We start from the raw sequence: 22075 nt of genomic DNA, 5'->3' as shown, positions 1-22075 counted from the left end.
AACTGAAAAGACACTTGCGTAAAGACAATGTAGGAGGGAGATTGTTGAACATGAACTTTACATTAAAAGTCCATTAATGCATTTGTTAACTTGTTAAAGATCCTGTTTTTCTCTTTGCTATAAGTCCTAAGTCAGGTGTGCCTTACACTAAGCATTTGAAAATTTAAGTAAATAGTTTAGTATAAGATTTCCTTGAGCACGTTGGACTTTCAAACCCATTTCCCATTTCCAAATTAGGAATTATTGTTCTGATACCAGAAGACAGAATAACATTACCTTCTAGGCTAGAACTAATTAATTTCATGGTATGAACAGGAAAAATTCACAGTTAGATATTCACCAGTTAATGGAGACGAAATATCAAACTATGAATAAGTATATTAGCTAACAATCAGATAAAAAAATTGCTCATTTCAAAAACATTACTCTTGTATTTGATCAAAATTAATTGAAACTTTACATACATAATCCCAGTCTTCAGAAATATCTGATACCTGTTTTTAGAGCTTATAACTTAAAACAAAAAGTCAGAAGATCGTTTAGATGGAGATCAAACTTGTGTATTCCCTAGACCCAACTCATATTGTTACTACAGTCTGTTAAAATACCTGGTCCACTTGAGGTATGTCAGGAACAACATTTGTGGTTCAAACCTTCGCCCACTGGGAATCACTTAGTGAACTTTTTCTAAAAATCGCCCTGTCTACATATGAAGATAACTAACTTAAGGTATTCGAGAAGATGAATGGCTGACATAGAATAGAGGCGTCTGCCTCCTGAGATAAAATGGTCACCTTGACTAACAGAGGCACACACTGTGGGTGAGCCTTTGACTTCTGGTGCTCTCTGAGCGTAATAGGTGTGATTGAGGTGCATAATGGATGTGAGTGAAATCTGAAATCACCACGCAGTTCTTCTCTCTGAAAGGTGATAGTCAGTGTTTGTTCATTTGGGGGAAGAGATGGGAGGTTATGTACATCCAGTTTTGAATACATACTAAATTTTTCTTTGTACAAAATTAAGTCACTGAAAAGGCTGAAAAGGATAGTTGTTTGTTCTAGGACAAATAACAGGTCTTTGTTTTACACGTATGTACACTTGCCTTTTTCCCAAATATAGCTGAAGGAACCTGCATTTATGTGCTAACGAAACAGTAATTCTAGCATCAAGTCAATATTAGTCAGAAGCTGTTATGCTGTCAAATCACTAAAGTATCAGTGGAAGTAACGTAGCAGCTAGTCTGATTGGAGAAAGAGGAAGAGCAGATTTGATGCAGGCCCAAGGATGTTGTGCAGTCGAGGTTAGAGTCCTACATCCACGAATAAGGCCAAAGTCATAAGGAGGAAAGGAATGTTGAAACTCTAGGATGGTGCCTTGCACCATTTCTCCAGAACTCCGACACGACCAGTGTTTCCTCTAGAGTTGGAACAGTTCTAGTTTAGTCGAGCACTGAATTGCAGTAGGTGGCTTGTGTCTAACAGCCACACTGTATGAAAAAGATGAATCATTAAATACTAATGTAAAGCAATCGGTCTTTTAAAAAAAAAAATAGGATTCACAAAAAGGAATCTTAGGAAACAAGATTGAAGCCAAATTATAGAAATTCGGTAGTGTCATTATCAGAGCTTTGCTTTCATAAAGTGAAGATCAGGAGTGTGACTAGGCTGAACTGGAAAGAAGAGACTGGAGGTAGAGAGGCCGGCGAGGCGATCCTTATAATAGCCTGCACTGAGGTCACAAGGGCCCAGAGTCGTCAGGCTGGAGATGAGGCAGAGGGGCAGGAGGGCAGGAGCAGCCTGTTCTAAAGGCAGCATGGGGAGGACCCGCAGGGGACTGAGAGTGGTTTAGCGAAGGGAGGTTAAAAAAGGAAAGGACGAGCCCGTTGGCGTGGTGGTTTGATGCTGGGAGACTGTATCATAACGCTCTGAATTAAAGAGAACAAGAACAAACAGGGGTGAAGAGTTATTAGGTAACGCACTTTATTTAGCTTTTCACTTGTCCAGATCGGACAGGTAATAAGTAATAATTATATGTAACAAGAATATCGGCCTTCTGTCTTTCCCAGTGGTCTTTCTCATGCACTACAGTTGTTTCTCAAAAGTCTCAAAGCTCTTAACCAGTTTTAAAAACAACTGTGGAGTTTTTCACTGACGTACTAGATTGTTAGTAGATACAAATAATTAACCAGCCAGAGCCTAATCTTGTGTATCTGCTCCAAATATCTAGAACAAAGCAACGGAAGACTCCCAAGTTTAATCTGACTTCAACTAGAAATGTGAACCCTCAGTAGAAAAGCTGAGGTAGTGGAACCCTTGCTGCTTGATTTCCAGCTCAAGCCTTTGTATTGCAGAGAAGCTAAGGTGCAAAGCATGAAGTCTTGCTTTCGTTAGTCTTGCTGCCCTAGACTTAGCAAAAGAAGCTCATGAGCTAAAATTAGGGATGACCAGAGTCCCAGGCAAGTACTCATGTATCATTTCTTAATTTTTATTCAGAGATGCTGTAGTAACTGAGTATGTTATTCCTACCTTGTACATATCTCAAAGCAAGAGAGAGGGCTGTAAACGCCAAGTGAAAGGGTATTTCTGGAGAATAAGACTTGGTGGTTGACCTTAGAAGATCCACAGTGTGATTATTTTAAGCTGTTGATTAACTGTTGAACACTTCCCAAAGTAGTGATTGTTTTAAACCATTTTAAGTTTTAGATTATTTCATTTTTGATGTGTAAACTGTATGTGGTGCCAAAATTATAGAGGCTATCGAGTACTTAGTTTTCTTTTGTTACATGGCTGAAACTATATTTATGTGTAGTCTCTGCCTTGCATATTTCCCAGCATTGTTCACTTAGAAAGCATAGTTCCCCCGGAGGGACTCAACTCTTGTTGCACGTGACATGACTGGTAGGTGACTGAATTCTGTAGCTCAGCCGTGTTGGGTCGCTTAGAGGATGCTAATTCTGCCAGCCTAAGTAAGGGTAGCCTGTAGATTGTTTGGGAGCCACTGCAGTAGGCCATTGTCACAACCAATGAAAACACAGAATATTGGACACTGTGGAGTATGATCACAAATCAAGCCAACACAAAGAAGAAAAAAATGTGTAAAAATTCTTCAGATGACTTGTAACTGGGTGAAAGTGTTCTTAACTCTGTATTTTACTTCACATCACTTTTTTCTAGGTTAGTAACACTGAAGAAATCACCTTTGAAGCATTAAAGAAGGCAATTGGTGAGATTTTTGTACTTGTTAACTCTCCTGTTTTTCTCCATTGTCTTAGTACTTGTTTAGATGCCACGTAAATAGAAGCAGCATGACAGAACACACACATAGTGTTGATTTCTGTATGAATGTGTAACTGATTTATTGAGCTACATTCTATTTCTGTATGAATATGTAATTGATTTATTTAGCTACGTTCTATAGGCTTTTACAATTATCCTGTCTTGTCACAGATACTTCTTTTCCTTGATATAGACTGACTTTCTGGAGTTATGCGAGCATATCACAGTGTATTTCAATGCCATCCTATTGGGTGGCCAGCATGCAGGCTGCATGAACTTATGAGAAATAGTCAGTGTATTTCCTAGGAGATGTGGAGATGAAACTTCTGAGAAAACTAAATTGAGTGATTTTTAACAGGTATAATAGGGGGTGTGTGTGTGATGGGGTAGGAGAAGAGAGTTGTCCAAGATTATCAGCAGGCATGATGGAGTGTCACGTTAATCCATACTGTTTTATCAATGAAAACACTGAGACAGAGAAATTAACAAGTTCTGCTGAGATCACATGGCTAGGAAGTAAACACTGGAGCCACAGTTCTTACCCAGGTCGGACTGTGTAGTCTTCACTTCTCTTTGTATAAAATATTAATCTGATTTTTTTCTCCTTACGCCTTTATGGAAATAAATTTTACCGTACTTACTTTGTCTCTTTTCTATTTTAAAATGGTTCTTTCAATTAAGTATTAATTACTACTAGAGTAATGATGTCCTGATCCCAATTCATTTCTAATTGGTAAAGCAATTTAGGGTGGAAATTGGCTCTCATGTTTTCAGGGATATCACAGTAAGAAAATCATTATCAAAGGACGTGAAGCACTCAGCACCCATTGTACATGAAACAGAATCTGACCCCTTTTGGCTTAATCCATTAGAGGATTGTTTTTTCCTTACTGCAATGTAATAGCGAATTTGCCAAAATAAACTTAAGTGAATTTAGTAAGCAATTTTTGAATGCCCATTATGTGCAAGATACTTTGAGACATTTAAAGATTAATAAGACGTGTTGAGGAATGTACAGTCTGGGGCATTGGTTCTTACGGTATGTCTGGGGGCCCCTGGGGGCCCTGGAGGAGACGCCTTCAAGGATCCATGAAGTCAAAAGGATTTTCTTCCTAATCCTAAAACACCGTTAGCCCCTTTGATTAACACGAACGAGGGCAGAGGCATCAAACCACACTACAGGTCATCATATTCTCCAGCATCACAACCCGCAGTTATTTTAAAAGCAAAATTTACCTAAGAATGCCCTTGGTGAGTTAGTATACATTATTAATTTTATTCATCTCAACCCATGAGTACATGTGTCTTTGGGAAGTACATATAAACACTTCTTTGATTGCCTTGATTTGCAAGCTGAAATCGTTGTTTTTTACAAGAAGCACCATTTTTACTTAAAAAAAAAAAAGACTGACAAAAACTGTAGTATTTGGCATACATTTTCTGGAAAATAAATGAAGTGAGGCTGTCGCTTCAAGAGAACAAAACAAAACACACTGACAGTATTTACTTGCAGTGATAAAATTAGCACTTTTGAACAAAATTAGAATTTTGAAACAGTCTGCCACTGTGAGTTTGACAGCTCCCCAGTATTTAAAGACGTTTTTTAATGAGATCAGTGGTAATAACTAACGTGTGTGATTTTTTAAAAAATGTTTTATAATGAAATGTGTCTATGTTTAGAGGCTCTGTGTAAGTCAGTGGACCAATATTCCAAATGACCATTGCATGATGTTACAAAATCATGCGTGAGTAAAGATCTATCCAAAGTGTAAAATAGATCAGTAGATTTTAACATAACCAATCATAAAAGGTTTATCAGTAAAGTTTTAAATTCCATATTGCAACTAACTTTTAAGAAACTACCACTTGCTGAGTTTTGCTGTGGGGTCCAAGAAGAAATATCCACAATTCTGTGAAAAGACTATTAAAATACTCTTTCCTTTATCAATGCCTGTCTGTGCAGGCCTGGGTTTTCTTTATATACTTTCCCCAAAATAACATTCTGCAGTGGGTCGAACACATTTGCAGATAGAATCCAGCTGCCTTCGATTAAGCCACAATTAAAGAGACTGGCAAACTTATAAAACAATGCCACTCTCTTCACTAATTTTGCTTGTTTTGGAAAATATAGTTATTTTTTTCATTAAGCATGTTATTTATGTTAGCATTCTATGGTATCATTGTTTTTAAATGAATTAATAAATATCTTTAAAGTTTCTCAAGTTAAGGTACTAATACAGAAAATATCAATAGATACAACATACATTTAAAAGGCTATTTGGTTTTCTCAATAATTTTTAAGAGTGTCAAGGAGTCTTAAAACCAAAATTCAGGAAGTGCTGGATTAATAATGCATGGAAAGCAAACATGCTGCCTGCAGGCCAAATTTAGGTGGAAGTGTAGTTTTCATAAATTGAATTTGAATCCTTAAGACCTGATTGGCTTGGCTTGCCCCAGTCCCTTATTTCCTACTGCTTTTATCTGACCTGATTGAACCATTTCTGTGTCCTGCCTGGCCCCTGGCACATGGGAGCCTGTGCCCCTGGTCTAGTGAACAGTAGAGAGGTGGTCATAATTATTATAGTCATTCAGGACACAAATTCTTCCACTTCATTAATAATTTCAAAGGAAAAAAAATATAGTGCTTATTTCCACTTCTTAACACTAGCTAATTGTCACTTACAGTCTAGGCAGCTTTGCATAAGGGACCTGGGACTAGTGCATTTCATCCTGTGACATTCTCAACCAGGAGAAATGAAACCCTGAGGGTCCCTGCGTTGTTGCAGTACCATCAATAGAGAAGCCACAGATTAGCCTTCTTTTCATGTTCTTAAGCAAACAGTTCTGTTATCAGTAGCTCAAAACAGAGACATTTATCATTTTACTATCTCGCAAACTTTAGCTAGAGCACGCATCATCTTAAGATTAAAAAATCCCTTTTCAAATTGTGGAAAATCAATGGAAAAGGCTAAGCCAGTGTGGTTCCAAATGACGCTCTGTTACGCCCTTCAGTGCCAACGTTTAGCAGCCTTTTAGTGTAGCTCCTTGTCTGTGCAAGGGCCTGGTGACTAATAGAACAGTCCTCCTTCAGGAAGGGCCTGGAAGTTGTTGGACTTGTAGGAAGTTATGCTGTGCTGATAAGAGAGAGAGGTAGTCTGTGAAAAGCGGTCTTGTGTAGTTTTAACCCTTAGATAAAAACAAAACAACTTTTTACATGTGTGCTTTCTAGCCTTAACTAAGACATTTCAAGGATGTTATGCTTTTTGCTTTTTTTCTTGTAAAAGTAGTCCTATGCATTACCTTTGTTTTTGGTTTAGAGATCATTTGCTCTTACGGTCTTTGGCAAGGTTCTCTGAAATTCTGTATTCCTTTTAACGGGTCTTCATACACATTTCTGTAGACACCAATGGAATGGAAGAACAGGAGAAGGAGAAGAGGCGGCTCGTGATAGAGAAATTCCAGAAAGCACCTTTTGAAGAAATAGCAGCACAGTGTGAATCCAAAGTGAGTGAACAGATGGTGAAGGGGGTGGGCGTGGAGTGCGATTTGGTGGAAACTTTCTTGGTAATCGGTTGGTTGGTAGGTTCTGAGCTTCAGGCAAATCAGCAGAACACAACGCCCTGCATCAGATAGGGTCCGGAAACTTGGAAGGTACAGCTGTGAAGCCTCAGCCGTTTCTTTGTGTAATATAAGCTGCTGAAAACAGCACGTCCCAAACTACATGTTAGTGATATTGTTGCTTTGGTCATTTTTTGCAGTGGTTTTCAGTGATTTTGTTGTGGGTATTTTGTTTTGTGTGTCTATCGGTTTGTTTCTACCATCGACACTAGGAAAGGAATGAGAGAGAAACTTTATATTAAATTCCAGTATGAGGCAGATAAAACTCAAACATGAAAGCATTCTGTACCATTGGCTTAATAGTTACAGTGATGCTTTGTCTTTAAATTGCATTCACGTTACTACATATGGGTATTTGGGAAATACATCCATTCTTAACATTTTTTTTCTCCTTCATAGGCAAATTTGCTTCATGATAGACTTGCTCAAATATTGGAACTCACCATCCGGTAAGGGTTTTCTTACTGCACTAGCAATAAAATGATGACAAAATAGAGACTGTTAGACCCCTATAAATCTGTGGCTGGTTATAAGTAATTGTGCTTTTCATTGAAGGTAAACACAGGTCATGAAGGTCTTAGTTACTTAGGTCTTTGTCTTAGTCACTCGTTTCCTAGGTACAGTCTGATACCATTTCTCGTATAGGTGTCTTCCAGTTTTTCTAGCTCTCCTTTTTAGATCATTCATTTGTTCTGAGTGATTCTACAAGGACATCTGGGAAATTTGGAAGACTTGCATTCTAATGATATGTTTAACCAGGTAATTTCTCATACTTAACCATTTTGACCTGCAAAAGCTGCAGTTTTTGATGGTTCAACCTCATGGTTCTTTCCAGGGCAGTCGCAATTCGGCTATGCAGATGGCTGTCTTGAATTATTAAACTTCCCTTGAGCTTTCCTAAATCATACCCACTTGAGTCCCGTTCTGAGTTGTTTTATGCTCTAAAGTATACGGTATCTAACACACTTTAGTTATTCTGTGTCTGTCAGTTATTAAGTAATGAAGCGCATGAGAGCGGGATTGGCAGACTCCAGTTCCATCTAAGAAAAGCAGGCTTCTGTTCTTGGTGTGGAAGCTTTCCTTTGTGTGAGGCGGCAGAGTGCAGGAGCCATAGATAGAAGCCATGCTTTTGGGATTCATTTCTACATCAGCTCTGTCTTTTATACTTTTAACTCGATTATCAAAAAGTTTTGTTTCAACCCCAGTGTCCTATAAATAGAAGAGGCAGGTGCATACTCTTTCTTGTCCACTTCCTTTTTTATTTCAGCCTTTCTTCCGCCTTCATATGCAAAGAATGTTTTTCATCAGTCTCACACCTTACTCTAGGCCTTTCCCGACCATTCCTGCCGCCCCGCCACCCCCCGCCTGCGTAAATGAAGAATCACTTATTTACAAAATTTCCAAACAGAGACTTAGACTAAACTAAGCAATGCGATGTACGTTAGGTTCAGAGAAAGCTGCTGGGTGTGGGCATTTACTTCTTTGATGCTTATTCGTTATAACAGGAAATGTCTACTGTGTACTTGCTCTGATGCTGCTGCTTAAATGTGGTATTTTTCCTAATCCTCACCACAGCCCTGAAAAGTTAGGGAGATGCTATTTTGCTTTTCATTTTCCGGGGAAAGACACTGAAGCTTAGAGAAGTAAAGTAACTTGCTGAAGGCAGGTCATCCAGCTAGCTAGTGAGTGGAAAAATCAAAGCTCGAATTCCTAACCCATGTTCTCTTAAAGGGAATATTTCAGGGGACTGCCGCGGCATGTGTAGCCATGCCATCATACTGTAGACTTAGCATTTTAGAGTAAGTGTTAGGACTCGTTCTGTTTTGGTGGTATCGCATCTACTACCACTAGTTAGCGTCTGTTGAATATTTACTTGTAATAGTTATTTATTGAACACTTACGGTATTTTAGGCGCTGTGCAAAGAGCATTAGTTCATTTAATATTTACAATAGACCTTAAAAATGAGTAATGATTATTTTTATTCTACAGGTATAGAAACAGAGGCACATGGAAATTAAGGAACTTACCCAAGGTCACGTGGTTAGGAAGTAGCCGTCTGGATAGGTTACATGGCACAGAGGAGTTAGACAGACTTCTTGGTGCCCCTTCAGTGTTCAGTTCTTGTTGGATATATTTCCTCTTTAATTTGCCTCACTCTAACCACCAGCCAGCGCAGTTTGTATTTTCGAGAAAAGAAACAAAACAAGCAATCTTATACTTCAGTCTCCATCGTTGTTTCATTCACTTAGTACAATTAAAAAAAAAATTACAGGAAATCAAAGAAGCAGGAAAATACAGTAGAATAAGCAGCTGCACAGACGATCCAATTAATGGAATTAGTAGATGAGGACCTTAACAAACACACACACACGCCACCATCCCAAATAATGTAGAGGAAAAGATACGTGTATTTTAAGAGAGAAATGGAAACTCTGAAAAAGAACCAAATGGTGGTTCAAGAATTGAATAATACCGGAAAGAAAAAAATCTCATTGCACGGCCTTAACAGTATATTGGACCTTATGGAAGAACTTGCATACATTGCTCACGAGAGTTTTCAATGGTACAAACACTTTGTAAAACTTTAGCCGTTAAAGTTAAACATGTACCTGTTCTTGATCCTATAATCCCTCTTTTCAGTTGTATATCAGGAAAATATAAGACAACCAGCTGGAATAACTTAATTGAGAACCGTTTACAGTTAGATAATTATATTTATACATAATTCATGGAAATCCATTGCTAAGTGAATTACATTCATGACATGACTCTAACATACTAACAAACTCAGAGAACTATATGACTTATATGAAATAACCACAAGTCTCTGAAATATACATAAGAATACTTAAATAAATGGAAAACTCACACCTTGTTATTGAATAGGAAGTTAGTGTCTTACATACGTAAGTTCTCTGCATAGTAATTTATAGTTTTACTCAAAATCTTCACAATTATTATTATTTTTACCTCTGAACAAATGATGCTAAAGGACAGCGTGGAAGAATCCACATATAAAGCAGTCAGGAAAATGCTGTGGAAGAAAAAAGCAAGGGAAAAAGAACAAATGTTGACTCACTCTTGTTTGGACAACTGCTAAAGACTGTCCACCCGCAAAGGAGGGACAGAAGGAGGACTCTCCACTTCTTTTACCAAAATAGAAAATTTTAACTGTTTAGAAAAATACATATAAATACTAGAATTTATACGAGAATATTTTTTGTAATCTTGATTTGGGGAAAGTTTTCCTTAGCATAACATGAAAACTAGAAATCATAAGAAATGAGTTGAGTTTTTGTAAGGTTTTTAAGCGTTTGGCAAAAAACAAAACAACAACAAAACCCTAACGTTGAGAATTAAATAATGAATTGTGGAAAAGCATTTGTATCATATGACAAAAGATTAATTTCCTAAATCGATAAGAAAAAAGCATCTGAGTAGAAATATAGGCAATGGACTCAAATAGACAATTCATTTTAAAAGAAACATAAAATGGATATTAAATCTACAAAGATATTTAGCATCAATGGTATCCAAAAATTGAAAATAAGAATGAATTCTCATTTGCTTGTCAGATTGGCAAAGATTTAAAACACAAAAAGATTGATTATATCCAAGATTTATAATGGTATTAGAAAATAGGTACACTCAAATGTTAAATTACTGGTATTCTGGCAATGTGGTCCAAAGTCAAAATTGTAAGTACACTTTGATCCAGAAATTCTGTTGGTAAGACTATAAATCAACAAGAGAGGATACAATTACGTATATGTAAGACCAGGGAGCATTATATATAATTTTGAAAAATCGAAATGAATCCACTGAATTAAATCAATTATGATATATCTATAAAATGAAATACTATGCTGTCATCAAAAAAAGAATAATATGTATATATGAAAGATTTTTTACAAGTGAAACAGCAAGCTTACAAGAATGGGTATATATTATAAACCCGTTACAAAAAATTGTGTATATAAATTCAAAGGAAAATGTCTGGTTTAGACTTAAAAACAACTCGATACCGCCATGATTTATTTTCCGTGCATCCATCTAGCTAGCTATCCAGTAACATACATCACGTGGATCCCTGCAATGAAGGCATCGCATTCAGCTGTTGGCAGGTAGTCATTAGAATGCTTTGTGGAATGAACAGCTTTTCAATACACCTGTTGACAACGCCTCCTTCCTCTTTTCCAGCCCTCCTCCCAGTCCGTCGGGAACACTGACCATTACTTCTGGGCATGCCCAGTACCAGTCTGTCCCGGTCTATGAGATGAAGTTCCCAGACCTTTGTGTGTACTGAGTGCTCAGCAAGACTCAGCATAGGATTTCACAGCCTACAAATGAAGGTCAGGCCGTGTTCAGGGTGTGCTTAGTTTGTTGTAACTACTTCTTGAAAATAACGAGGGCACTTAACCTTGAACCAAATGCTTGGCATACCGAATGAGAAATTGTGAAACTGTATTTGATTTGAAGATAGATTTATGCCACGTTAATTTCATTTGAGGTTCCTGTTGGCTTTTAAAGGTGAACATTTGTTGGTCTTGCATTATTTCATTGTTAAACAGTATATTTTAAACTTTTCACAAACATGTAATTTAAAAAAAAAAAAATGAAGCTTTATAAGGGTTGAAGATGTTTGAAGTATGTGCTGTATTTCTACACATCTACACAAGTGCTTAGAAGTAAACTTGCTTTTGATGCTGGTTATCTGCAAAAGCAAAAACACACAAATATATTCTAACCCTGGGGCTGCAAAACTGCTCTGGCTTTTTCTGTGTTTTTGACGTTGTGATGGCATCCGCGTGTTTATGTACCGTGATAGTATGTGATAGGCAGTCAGCTTGTTATGGTGACAGTTGCTGAATGATAGTCCTAGAGTGTGACCCTACAGTCGCCATACTGTAAAGTGTCTGGTCCTTGTAATACTGTATTTTCTGCCGAGAGTTTGGCCGTTCTTCTTAGGAGGCCTGGAGCTTACTCTCGGAACACCGAACTGTGCAATATTTTTTACGTCATGAGATGTATTGGTCTACAGACTACGCTTTGAATTTATAGTAGTATTTTGCTGTGGCTCCATTAATTAAATGAGCTATATATTTAGTTATAGAAAAAGAAAAGACATTTAAAACAGCGAGTAGTTCACCTGTGAAGACTGTACATTTTGATTTTTATTAAGAACATGTTAATTTACCTTTTTATACTCTACATTGTCTTAAATCCTCAGTCAGAAAACGACCAAAATATACTTTTAATTTGTAAGATTTGAACTGTAGCTTGTGTGCATCTGGTTAGCATTTGTGATACTACATTTGAAAAGGGTGCCGATGGTTTTAGCAGTCAAGTGTGCTGAGGCTCATTAGTGTAAGCTTCTGTTGATTTAAGCGCCTAAGATTACACATACTGACGCTCTACGCGTGTGCCGGCAAACCTATGGTGTTTTCTTAAAGCTGTGTCTTTTAGTGAATTCCATTACACAGCAAAATGAACAACTTTCTTTGTAACTCATAACATTCTCTTAGGACATTTTTATAAAATAAACCTGTTTATAGTTCTGCCTTTTCAGATTTCATTTCTTTTTAGATAAAAATATACCTATCAAAAATTGTAGCTCAAAAACAATTCAGTGTTTAGATTTTGTTCTTGTTTGAGAAATTGCAGTGAAGAAAGACATGTTATAACTTTCTGTTTATGATGAGTTGGGCACCTGTAGTGGAAACAGAAAAAAGTAAGGAAGCATACTCGAAACGTTTTGAATATTTAAACCAAAGTACAGTATCTTAAAACATGTTGCAAACGATCCTAGTCATTTGAACCTATAAAATGATACTCAGACATCCTGGGCGCTTTATCAAACATAGGTGAAAGAAGACCTTGTTTTCAGAGTAACAGTGCAGTGGCTACGGGGGGACAGGGGGGGTGTTAAGTCGCCATATTGCAGCTGTCACTGTAACTTTGCCTCTTGATCAGCTAAAATGTTTCACCATTTAATAGGCCAAATATTATGTTTTTTATTTTCCTTTTTGTCTTCTGTGTATTTAAAGAAGAATTTAATTTTTGACTGCATTTAAAAAAAAAATCAAAGCAGGGGGACATGCAAAAACAATCATCATCCACTTGGATGCCATTTTATAGATTAACACTGTGTGCTTTTGTATGAAAAAATATATATAATTTAATAGTATACGGAAAGGAAATATATATTCGTTTGCACTCATGCAGAAAAAACTTTGCTCTACAAAATTTTATGTTTCTCTATGATTTATAAATGCATGTATTGCATGCAAAGGAAAACCATTTCAATTAATGTTTATCATGCCTTTCTCTTGGTCTGTTTGTAAACTGTTGATTTGGGTTTTGTGGGTTTTTTTCTTGTTGTTTTTAAATCACAGTAGACTTCTATATGTCCTCCGTTACTAAACTGGTCTTGTTAACAGTGATTCCCTAGAAATGGATCTTTGCTTTGGCTAGTCCCTTCCAGGAGATTGCAGGAGACCCCGCAGGTAATAGGTGTCATACTGGATCCCAGCCAGTGTAGAGACTGAAAGTTTAGGATTTATTGAAGTTTACTGTATTGCTGTATTTTTATAGCTATTTAAAACTCTTAGTAAACTGTTGGTCACTCTCTTTTCGATGTATACAGTTGCTTAAATCATTCTTGTTTTGTTGACATTTAAATGGTTCTCCTGTACTTGTGTTGTCTTGGCTTATAGTTTGTCATTGGCGTTAACCTGAACACACACACACTCACACACACACACACACTTCGTTAATCCTTCTTCACTCATTATCTTTAGAATAATACTACACTTTACCAGCAGTTTACTTCCCCTCCTCAAAATACGTCTCTTCTTCCTGTCTGAAAATGGAACTAATTTTCATATTCATGCCAATATATGTAATAAATGTAATGAAGTGAGTTTTTTTGAAATGTAAAAATTCACTGTGCAATTCATATGTAAGCAATAAAACAAAATCAAAATACTTCTGTATAAGTATGTTTCTATAATAGTTATTATTACGTTTATTAAGGTAACTTTATTCAATATTCTGCTTTAGTTCCAAACGGAAAGTTTTAGTGACAATCAGCTTGCCAGGAGGGTTCCATCCTCACAGACTCTGGAAGTTTCTGGCCTGTGACTGCCGGTCATGCTGAGACAGGCAGAGGTAAAGCTCACGGCGAGAGCCATCTCTGCCCTGCTCTTACGTTCCAACCCTCTCTCCTCACTGTATAAATTACACAGGGAAGCCTTGCTCTAAAATAATAGCGACTCTGGTTTGCCTGCAGCACTCACATCGCAGCCTGCTGGGCTCCAGGACCCTTGAGGCAGCTCAGCAAAGTGGTTCCAACCCAGCCTCCCACTTCCTGGCCGAGTGGCCTTAGGCAGGTGACTGGACTGTGAGCTTTGAAGCCATCATCTGGAACCCAAGGGAGAGGTCTGCGAGGAGTGAGTAAGTCACTGACATGCCTACATGGCACAGGGTCAGCATTCAGTATATGCTCGGTGCTGTTCACAGCCCTCCTTGGGTTCCCTCTGCTGGGACCTAAGCAGCCTGGGTGGCTGTCTCAGTTCTGTGGGCTGAGGCCAGTCACGCCATGTTTCGGAACCCTTCCTTTAGGTATAAAAGGAGCAGTCTGTAGCATTTGCCATCTCATGCTTTCCTTCCAACTCTGATGACATGTTGGATCCTGTGACCTATTCTCTCATCTGATAAATTATTGATCTCTAGTAGCAAGTTCCAATGAATGAAAAAGGAAGACCAAACCACCTCTTCATTTTGCTGTATTTGCCTTTTACTGACACTTTGAGTCAGAGGCAGACGATGACGAGGGTACTATCTTAGCCTGGGTTTTCTAAAGCAGAGCCGAAGACCAAAGCTCACATTCAGGTGTTACTCTGGGACGTGATCCCGGGGAACCCCTGAAATGGAAGGAGGAAAAGCTCATTAAGCGGATTCAGGTAGGGCTTGGCCATCACGGGGTGACAGGACCGCCCTACGGGCCGTCTAAGGCTTCTCACGATAATCAGAGCTGTGCCCCAGGTGACAGAAGTCAGTGAAGCACGGATCCTTCAGCTTCCGCTCATGGTCAAAGCCCTGTTATCACGAACTCCCCCGCATTTCTGGATTGTGTGTGCCCGAGTGCTAAGCAGTCTCCCAAGGAGTCACCTCTTTCTGAGAAGTCCTGTGTCAGAACGCAGGAAGCACGGAAGGCAGGCCGGTCAGCCTGCATGGAATGGTGATCACAGCGGTGTCTGGGGGAAAAGGTGGGACTAGCGGATGTGGGGCCAAGCAAACGACGTCCAGTGCAGCATGGCCCAATCTGATGCTTACGGACAGGACCAAACCTAGACGCATCAGATCAGTGTCACATTTCTGCCATCTTGCTTAATGAGTCAAGGAAGGGGTTTTTAAAGATGGGGTAAAGCCAAAAAAAAAAAAAAAAAAAAAGCGTCCAGGACCCAAGACATAGTGGGTAGTGGTTCCTTATTTGGTGGCCATAGCACATGACCGCTCTCTTATCTAGAATGGCAAGTGTATTTTTAGGGCACATCCCAAAAAAGCTGTCATCTCAGTTCTTGGCATACATTTTGGTGGGTTATTGGTGACCCATAGGTGATCTCATAAGATTAACTACAGATATTCCCTTCTATTTTTTTTTTTTAATAGGAAAAATTAGCTTTCCGTGTTTAGGGAGTGGAGACATTTTTCCCTCTGTTGTTGCTGCTATGTCACTTTTGCAGTCTATTCACCGATATCCACAACGTTTCTTAAAAACAAAACAAAGTAAAAGTTGATCGGAATATTTATTGAACTTCCACAGTGCACGACGAAGTGTGGAACCACAGCTCGTCCGCCTTCTCCAAATGCACCTTTGAATATGAGCTCACAAACAGATCGCCGTGTGTAAGCGTCTCGCCACCTCTCTTTCCTTTGAGCCTCTGCTCAGAGGACAGACGAGGAGACTGAAACCCGAAGAGGTTACCGTAACGGGAGGAACAGGGCAGGATGTGCCTGTCATTTTCTCGGGGGATCTATCTGGGGCCCTGTGGTAGCCTGGTCCCCATGGGACCAAGTGACTTCCCCAGAAATCTCCTGGTCCTTCTCAGGTGCACCGTCCGAGGCATGGCCTCCTCGCTGTTCTCCTCAGAGCTGGAGCTGAGGGAGGAGGCCGCAGGCCCTGCGTGCATGCCGTCCTCGCAGGGTAGCATGTTGCCCTGGCACTGTTGGCTCCCTGATGATTTGAGACTCTGGTTAAAGGCAGCCGAAGCCATGCACTCGGCTGCTGTGTGGTCACAGGCACAAAGCAGCTTCATGCACAGGCTCTGCCCCGCACCTAAGAGGGTAGGAACAGAGTAGCAGACATGAGACGGGGGAGGGTGGCAGGTGAAGGCCTCGTGGTGGCCCTTCCACCCCCCATCTTGAACTTCTTGGCGTCCAGCACACACTGAACGTGCAACTGGAAATACAAACTTTCTCCTGATGAACTCATATGTCAATACAGTGGTACCTCGGTTTTTGAACGTAATCCGTTCCGGAAGACTGAGTTCTGAAACGTTTGAAAACAGCCGAGAGCTAGGCCTCAGGATCTTGCACTCAGCGGAAGCTGTGTGACATGTTTGACTTCCGAGGCGTGTTCGAAAACCAAAGCATTTCTGGGTTTACTGTGTTCGTAAACCGAAATGTTCGTCAAGAGAGGTGTTTGAAAACTGAGGTACTACTGTACTCCCCTTAGCGTCACCTCCAGAAAGCTTCCCTGAGCCCCGGTTACAATGGAGTATCTTTCCTGCAGGTTCCCATCCAGTCTTAACCTATGGTTCTATGACAGCAGATTTTTTAAAATTTTCTATTTGTATTTTTATTTGCTAGATCTGGCCACCCTGCCCTATTTCCTTAACGTTTCAGTTGTACACAATGGGGGTGGCCATCGATAGCATCTGTGTGGCTCGAATGAAATAATGTGTTTCAAGGTGCTTAGACACAGATAAGCATTCTGCAAATATCCTTGTTATCTGTAGTTTTCAAAGACCTTTCCGGTCTGTTGAATTTTTTCATCTTGATCCTACCACCAGGAAGTATTCATCCAGCAGATCAGATTTTTCTCATTACACTGACCCTCCAAGTCTCCCACACTGGCCTTCACGTCAGCCCCAGACACACTCGTATTTCAACAGCAAAGAGAGGAGAGGAGAAGCAGAGCAGAGGGGACACATACGTCGGCCAGCTCCCCCCAGAGCAGCGCAGGCTCCGGGATGGCCTCGTGTCTTGTCACCTGACAGCTGTGCCTGGTACAGGGCTCCGAGCTCCGAGCTCACGGGGTAGGAACTGGTCACTGGAACTCTGTGGGAGCTCAAGCTGCAAATGCAGTGCCCTGGATTCTGTGACCCAGAAGGAATGGGGGAGCCCTCAGCTGAGCAGGTGACACCTCTGGCATCATTGCATCATGTGACAGCCATAATCTGATCCTGCCAGCCATGGGTACTAAGCCCACCCCTGCCCCTCGTCCCCTGTAAATGTGACGGAATGTGAATGTGTCCATCTTGGGTTCATGATCTGGTACCTGTCTATCTCCCCAGCCTGCCCCGGAAGCACTGCAGCCTCCCCCCCTCAGCCGCCCTCCCAATGCCCACTTTCTCTTCCGGCAATACAGAACCACATGTTGCTCCTAAACTGCCAGGAGACCCCAAAAGGCCACAACTTTTAATCTTTTCTTGGCACACCCATACCCAGCATGGCCATCTGGAAACGTGCTAATGTCTTGTAAGAGCTCACCTCACTGCCTCTTCTGACTTCTCCCAAGTTCCCCTGTCCTCACTGCTGTGCTCAGCAGGCTCCAAACCCCCCCCTCCCCCCCAAGCTCCCAGGACACCTGTCTGCTCCATGAGATTAGAAAAGTCCTGGTTTTTCTCTGGCTGTGAGGGACTTGAGGCAGGTATCCGGCATGCTCACTGCTTTCCTAGTTCCCGGTGGAGGTTTGTTGTATAAGTGGGTAAGTGAGTGAAGGAGTGAATGAATGAGTGACACATAAGCACAGAGCTCCTGGGAAGGGAGCGGCCCACGTGATCCCGCAGGACAGGACAGCCTGGAGGTGCCTGCGACCTGCTGAAGGGCTGCAGAGGAGGGAGGGGGGACTGATGGAAGGACCAGCGGCTTCCCCAGATGAAATACGAGGATGAGAACAAACCCTTGTTGAGCTCTTGTGAAATGCTGCAGTGCAGGGAGCATTTCCCTTTAAATTGCAAAGCGTTTAAACTGGAAATGCAGCCACTGGTGTGGGGGAGGAAATGGAGCCAGAGGAGGCCCATAAGGCCAGTGCTAAAAGCAAGCCTGGATTTGCCTTAAGACTGACGCTTGGGACCTGTGCCCATTTCAGGCAGGCATCCCCGCCTGAGGCCCCGAGTGGTCAGAGAGGAGCCTCCAGCTTCCAGGGTAGGGGAGAGTAGAGCTGCAGCCCCATCTCTCCCTCCAGCCAGAGCCACTCTCCTTTATGGGGTCCCTGGGAGTCTCTCACTTGGGAAAAACATTTGCTGCTTAGGAAAAGACATGCACGGGCGCAGACTCTTGGGTCTAGGTCTGAGGCTGTGTGGTTTTACAGTCGCAATCCCAGCTCTGTCACTTGACTTCTGCCTCGGTGGCCTCGGGCCCCGGCCACCAGCTCTGCATGATGGGGAGACTCCCTGTGCTCTGTCCCAGGGTGGCTGTGAGGATACATTCTGCTAATACATAGCGAGAACTTAGAGCAGCACCCAGTGAGCACTCAACAAGCACGGCCTCTGTTGTGTCGGGCCTGCTTCTAACCAGCTCTGGGACTTTAGGCAGCTGACTTAGCCTCTCAAACTTGAGTCTCCTCCCCCGTGGAACGGGGGTCCTAACAGGCACCTGAAAGTTCAGAAGAATATTAGGTCACAGGAGAGACGAAAAGTGCTGGGGACAGCAGCTGTAGGCAAGAGCTGTGGTCCCGAGGCTGACCTGAAGAAAGACTAACTCACTGTGCAGGCCCTCAGCACTTACACTTGGGTACACTGTCCACGCACACCACCGCTGACTGAGGAAGCCTCTCGAGCAGGCAGCCCAGCCTTCTCACCTGCTCCAGGCAGCAGTGATGGGACAAACAGCACCTAAGACCAAGGAAAACCCTTTACTGCCCAGAGTTCCCAGCTGCCCCAGGCTCTCCCTCAAGGCCTGCTTCTCCCACACGCTCTTGCAGTGAGAGAAGCCAGTGCCTTGTTTCCAGTGCACACAGCACTGATTTATATGCACGCCGAGAGCCACTACGTACGGTTGTTCAGGTTGTGGACTGCACAAAGGTACCACAGCAAAGGCAGTATCAGTGACACTGTGCACAGCTTATAACTCAAATACTTTGTTTATATTTTCATTATTATTCTGTTGACTGCAAAGATGAAAGAGTATCACAGTCATTGACAGGAATTTTCCAACCAATGGAAATAAAGGGTCTTGAGGATGGGGTAACTGTTTTTAGTTTACAGCAAGGTATGAATTAGCGGTGCCCTCACTCCCTCCAACCTTTTACATAATAGAACCATTAATCGCACATCCACAGGGCACCACCCTTGGTCCCCAGCCTTGAAAGAGTGGGAGCGGAGTAACTATCTTGAACATCAATACAGAACTGTGTCTACAAGTGTGCCCGGCATGACCTCAGTAAACATATGGGGATGAGTCAGGGTCTTGCTTTGTAGACCCAGCCATCTGGCCTGACAAAGCCTCACAATCTCCAGTGTCCCTCCAGCCAGAGGGAGGGATCTTGTGATGGCCCCAGCCAATCAAGGGGCTGCCATTGCTCCTTAAATCCTCGCTTTTCAACTCTTGCCTGTCCCTTAATAACTCTCAGTCCATCATGGAGACTACAGCCAGGGCAAGGATTAGTCATAGATTCTTGCATCTTTTTGATAGAGCTTGTACTCAGCTAAGTACCAGCTTTACCAAACTTTCCATGTTGCCAGCAATGGGGGAGAACCACCCCACATCACGTGTCACATTAGCCAATGGCTGCAGGTTGGTGTCAACTGCGAACGGCAGCCCTCATTCAGCTGTCATTGCAGCAGAGCCACACTCTTGTGTGCATTTGGCTGGGGTGCGTGGCGGTGGATCGTTAATACAATAGGTTAAAGTCTGAGTGAATCAGAAATCACATATGATCAAAAATATAATTGAAAAAATCACTCGAATTGCCCAGAATGTAGTGTATGCATGGTTTTGAAAAGACACCCTTGCAGAAAATGATTACCAGTTTGACTCACTCTTGCTTAGTGTTTTTAGTGTTTTAATCCACAAGGCTGTGGATTTTAGTGTTTCAGTTTCTTATGGATCTCAGGGGAAGCCATATTGTAACTGACTCGATTGCCTGGTCAAATCTCATCGTTTTGTGAAAGATGGTCTGTGGTCAGAAAACCTTTTAAAAAGCATCCCCACTCTCTTTTCTAGGAGTGCAGCAGAACACAGTGACTGCTGCTGCCTAAATTTCTATGCCTTGTCTTATCTCACTGAGGGCTGTGGACTCAGGGATGATAAATTGCTCCTGTCGTGGAGAGTGAAGAACAAGAAATTGTTCTCTGTGTTATCGAATTTCACAGTGTAAACATGCTATGATTCCACAGTGTGGTACACACTTTGCTAGAATAAAAACTTGTTTCGTGTCACTCAGTGGAAGGTACATTTTGAAGGGGCAAGTATGACTGCAGTAGAATAGGAGGAAAACCTGTGGTGGCGATGGTGGGTGGGTGCATGGTGAGTCCTGCAGCCACCAGACGCCATCTGACCTGCGGATGACACATTCCACACGCCCACCATGACTGCATCCTTGGCGTTAACTACAATAGTCTTTGTCTCTCCTTTTTTTTTAAATTTCAGCAATAGTTGTTGATTTTTCTTTGGGAATCACACCCTCTGAGAGGGGCATACCCTTCAATGCATGGCTCGCAGTTGACCGGGGCTGTCTCCACGTGCAATCCGTCTTTCAACATTATCAGCTCTACTCTCAGAATATTCCTCAAACTCATCTCCAGGTCGACTTCTCCATCACTTTCTCTGTTTTTTTTTTTTTTTTTTTTTTTTTTTTTTTTTTTTTTTTCCCCACTGCATTGATTATATTGGGTGGGATTTTTGTTTAGCTGTCCACCTCTTTCACTCTGCAATCTCCTATTGGGCACAGGTCATTGCTTTTGATCTGCTTTGTTTGGGTTTCATAATTTTTGTGTCTTTACCAGCGTAGTGGCTGGCACAGAGCAAAAGCTCAAGAAATGTGGGTTGAATGCATATCTAAATGAATGAATGAATGAAATCAGTGAAAATTCTCCCGAGAGTGGTAAATATAAAATTTAGCAGTTACGCTTCAAAGTTGTGGTGGCCTCTTACAGAACAAATCAATTGCGCACCCTCATTCTATGTTGTTCATTGCAAAATAGGCAGATTTGGGGTCCTCTGAAGTGTCTTTGCAGGTTTGCCCTCTTCAGGGAGCGGGGAGGTATTTGTGATGGGGCTCTAGACCCCCAAATCAAAAGATGTGGGGCTGTCTGACTCTGTCCCTGGGTAGCTGAATGACCTCAGACAAGTCGGAGCCTCGGAGGCTCATCAGGAAAATGGGCCTATAATGGTGATGGGCCATCCTGGGTGAGACCGTGCAAGCAACAAGCTCTTTGTGAAACCTAAAGTGATGTCCGAGGTCGGGGAAGGCTATGACCTCTTTTTGCAGGCCGCCTCCGTGCTGCAGGCCTGACACTGTCGCCGGCTATACCTGTCCAGGGCGTCCCTGGGTTCGCCCCGTCCTTCTTGCCCGCAGTAACAGCCGTAAGACTCGAACTCCTCCGGGCATCGGGACGTCAGACAGAAGAGCATCTCTCCAAGCTGGGTCATCACCTGTGCGTTGTCCCCATTCCCCAGGTGCAGGAAGGTGAACCTGTCACAGGCTGATGAGAAGCAAGGACTCAGGGTAGTGAGGAGTGTCAGAACATGCCTCAGAAGGACGGCAGTGTCCCCTGTGGCACTGCCCTGGTCACACCAGGAGCGTGTCCTCCATCTCCCGTCGCCAGCTGTCTGGGCAACTGTGCTGCGGCTCGCCTCCGTCTGGGATGAGCTGTCGTTCAGAGAGCAGGCCTGTGCTCTGCGCAGACTCCTGGCTAAATCCCCCCAAGCATGGGGACTCAGTCAGGACCAA

General features: G+C 41.9%; 2 protein-coding genes across 4 annotated transcripts in view; one reads left to right on the top strand and one right to left on the bottom strand.

Moving 5' to 3' along the window:
- The window catches only part of EFR3A (EFR3 homolog A), an 82194-nt gene extending 68313 nt beyond the window's left edge, over nucleotides 1–13881 (top strand). For all 3 annotated transcript variants that reach the window (XM_019723947.3, XM_019723956.3, XM_088798945.1), the window contains exons 20-23: nucleotides 3174–3222; nucleotides 6676–6779; nucleotides 7293–7342; nucleotides 11095–13881. In XM_019723947.3, the coding sequence (XP_019579506.3) occupies nucleotides 3174–3222; nucleotides 6676–6779; nucleotides 7293–7342; nucleotides 11095–11200 (309 nt within the window). In that variant the 3' untranslated portion in view covers nucleotides 11201–13881. The remainder of the gene's footprint in view (nucleotides 1–3173; nucleotides 3223–6675; nucleotides 6780–7292; nucleotides 7343–11094) is intronic.
- Nucleotides 13882–15685: 1804 nt separating this feature from the next.
- The window catches only part of OC90 (otoconin 90), a 29489-nt gene continuing 23099 nt past the window's right edge, over nucleotides 15686–22075 (bottom strand). The window contains exons 13-15 of the mRNA XM_019723971.3: nucleotides 21656–21827; nucleotides 18910–19016; nucleotides 15686–16234 (exon numbers count right to left, since the gene is read on the bottom strand). Coding sequence (XP_019579530.3) covers nucleotides 15933–16234; nucleotides 18910–19016; nucleotides 21656–21827 — 581 coding nt within the window. The 3' untranslated portion in view covers nucleotides 15686–15932. The remainder of the gene's footprint in view (nucleotides 16235–18909; nucleotides 19017–21655; nucleotides 21828–22075) is intronic.

Source organism: Rhinolophus sinicus, chromosome 6 (assembly GCF_057876585.1).
Source record: "Rhinolophus sinicus isolate RSI-liver-muscle chromosome 6, RSI-T2T, whole genome shotgun sequence".
NCBI lineage: Eukaryota > Metazoa > Chordata > Mammalia > Chiroptera > Rhinolophidae > Rhinolophus > Rhinolophus sinicus.
Note: the sequence above shows the minus strand (reverse complement) of the source record. Positions and strands in the feature narration are given on the sequence as shown.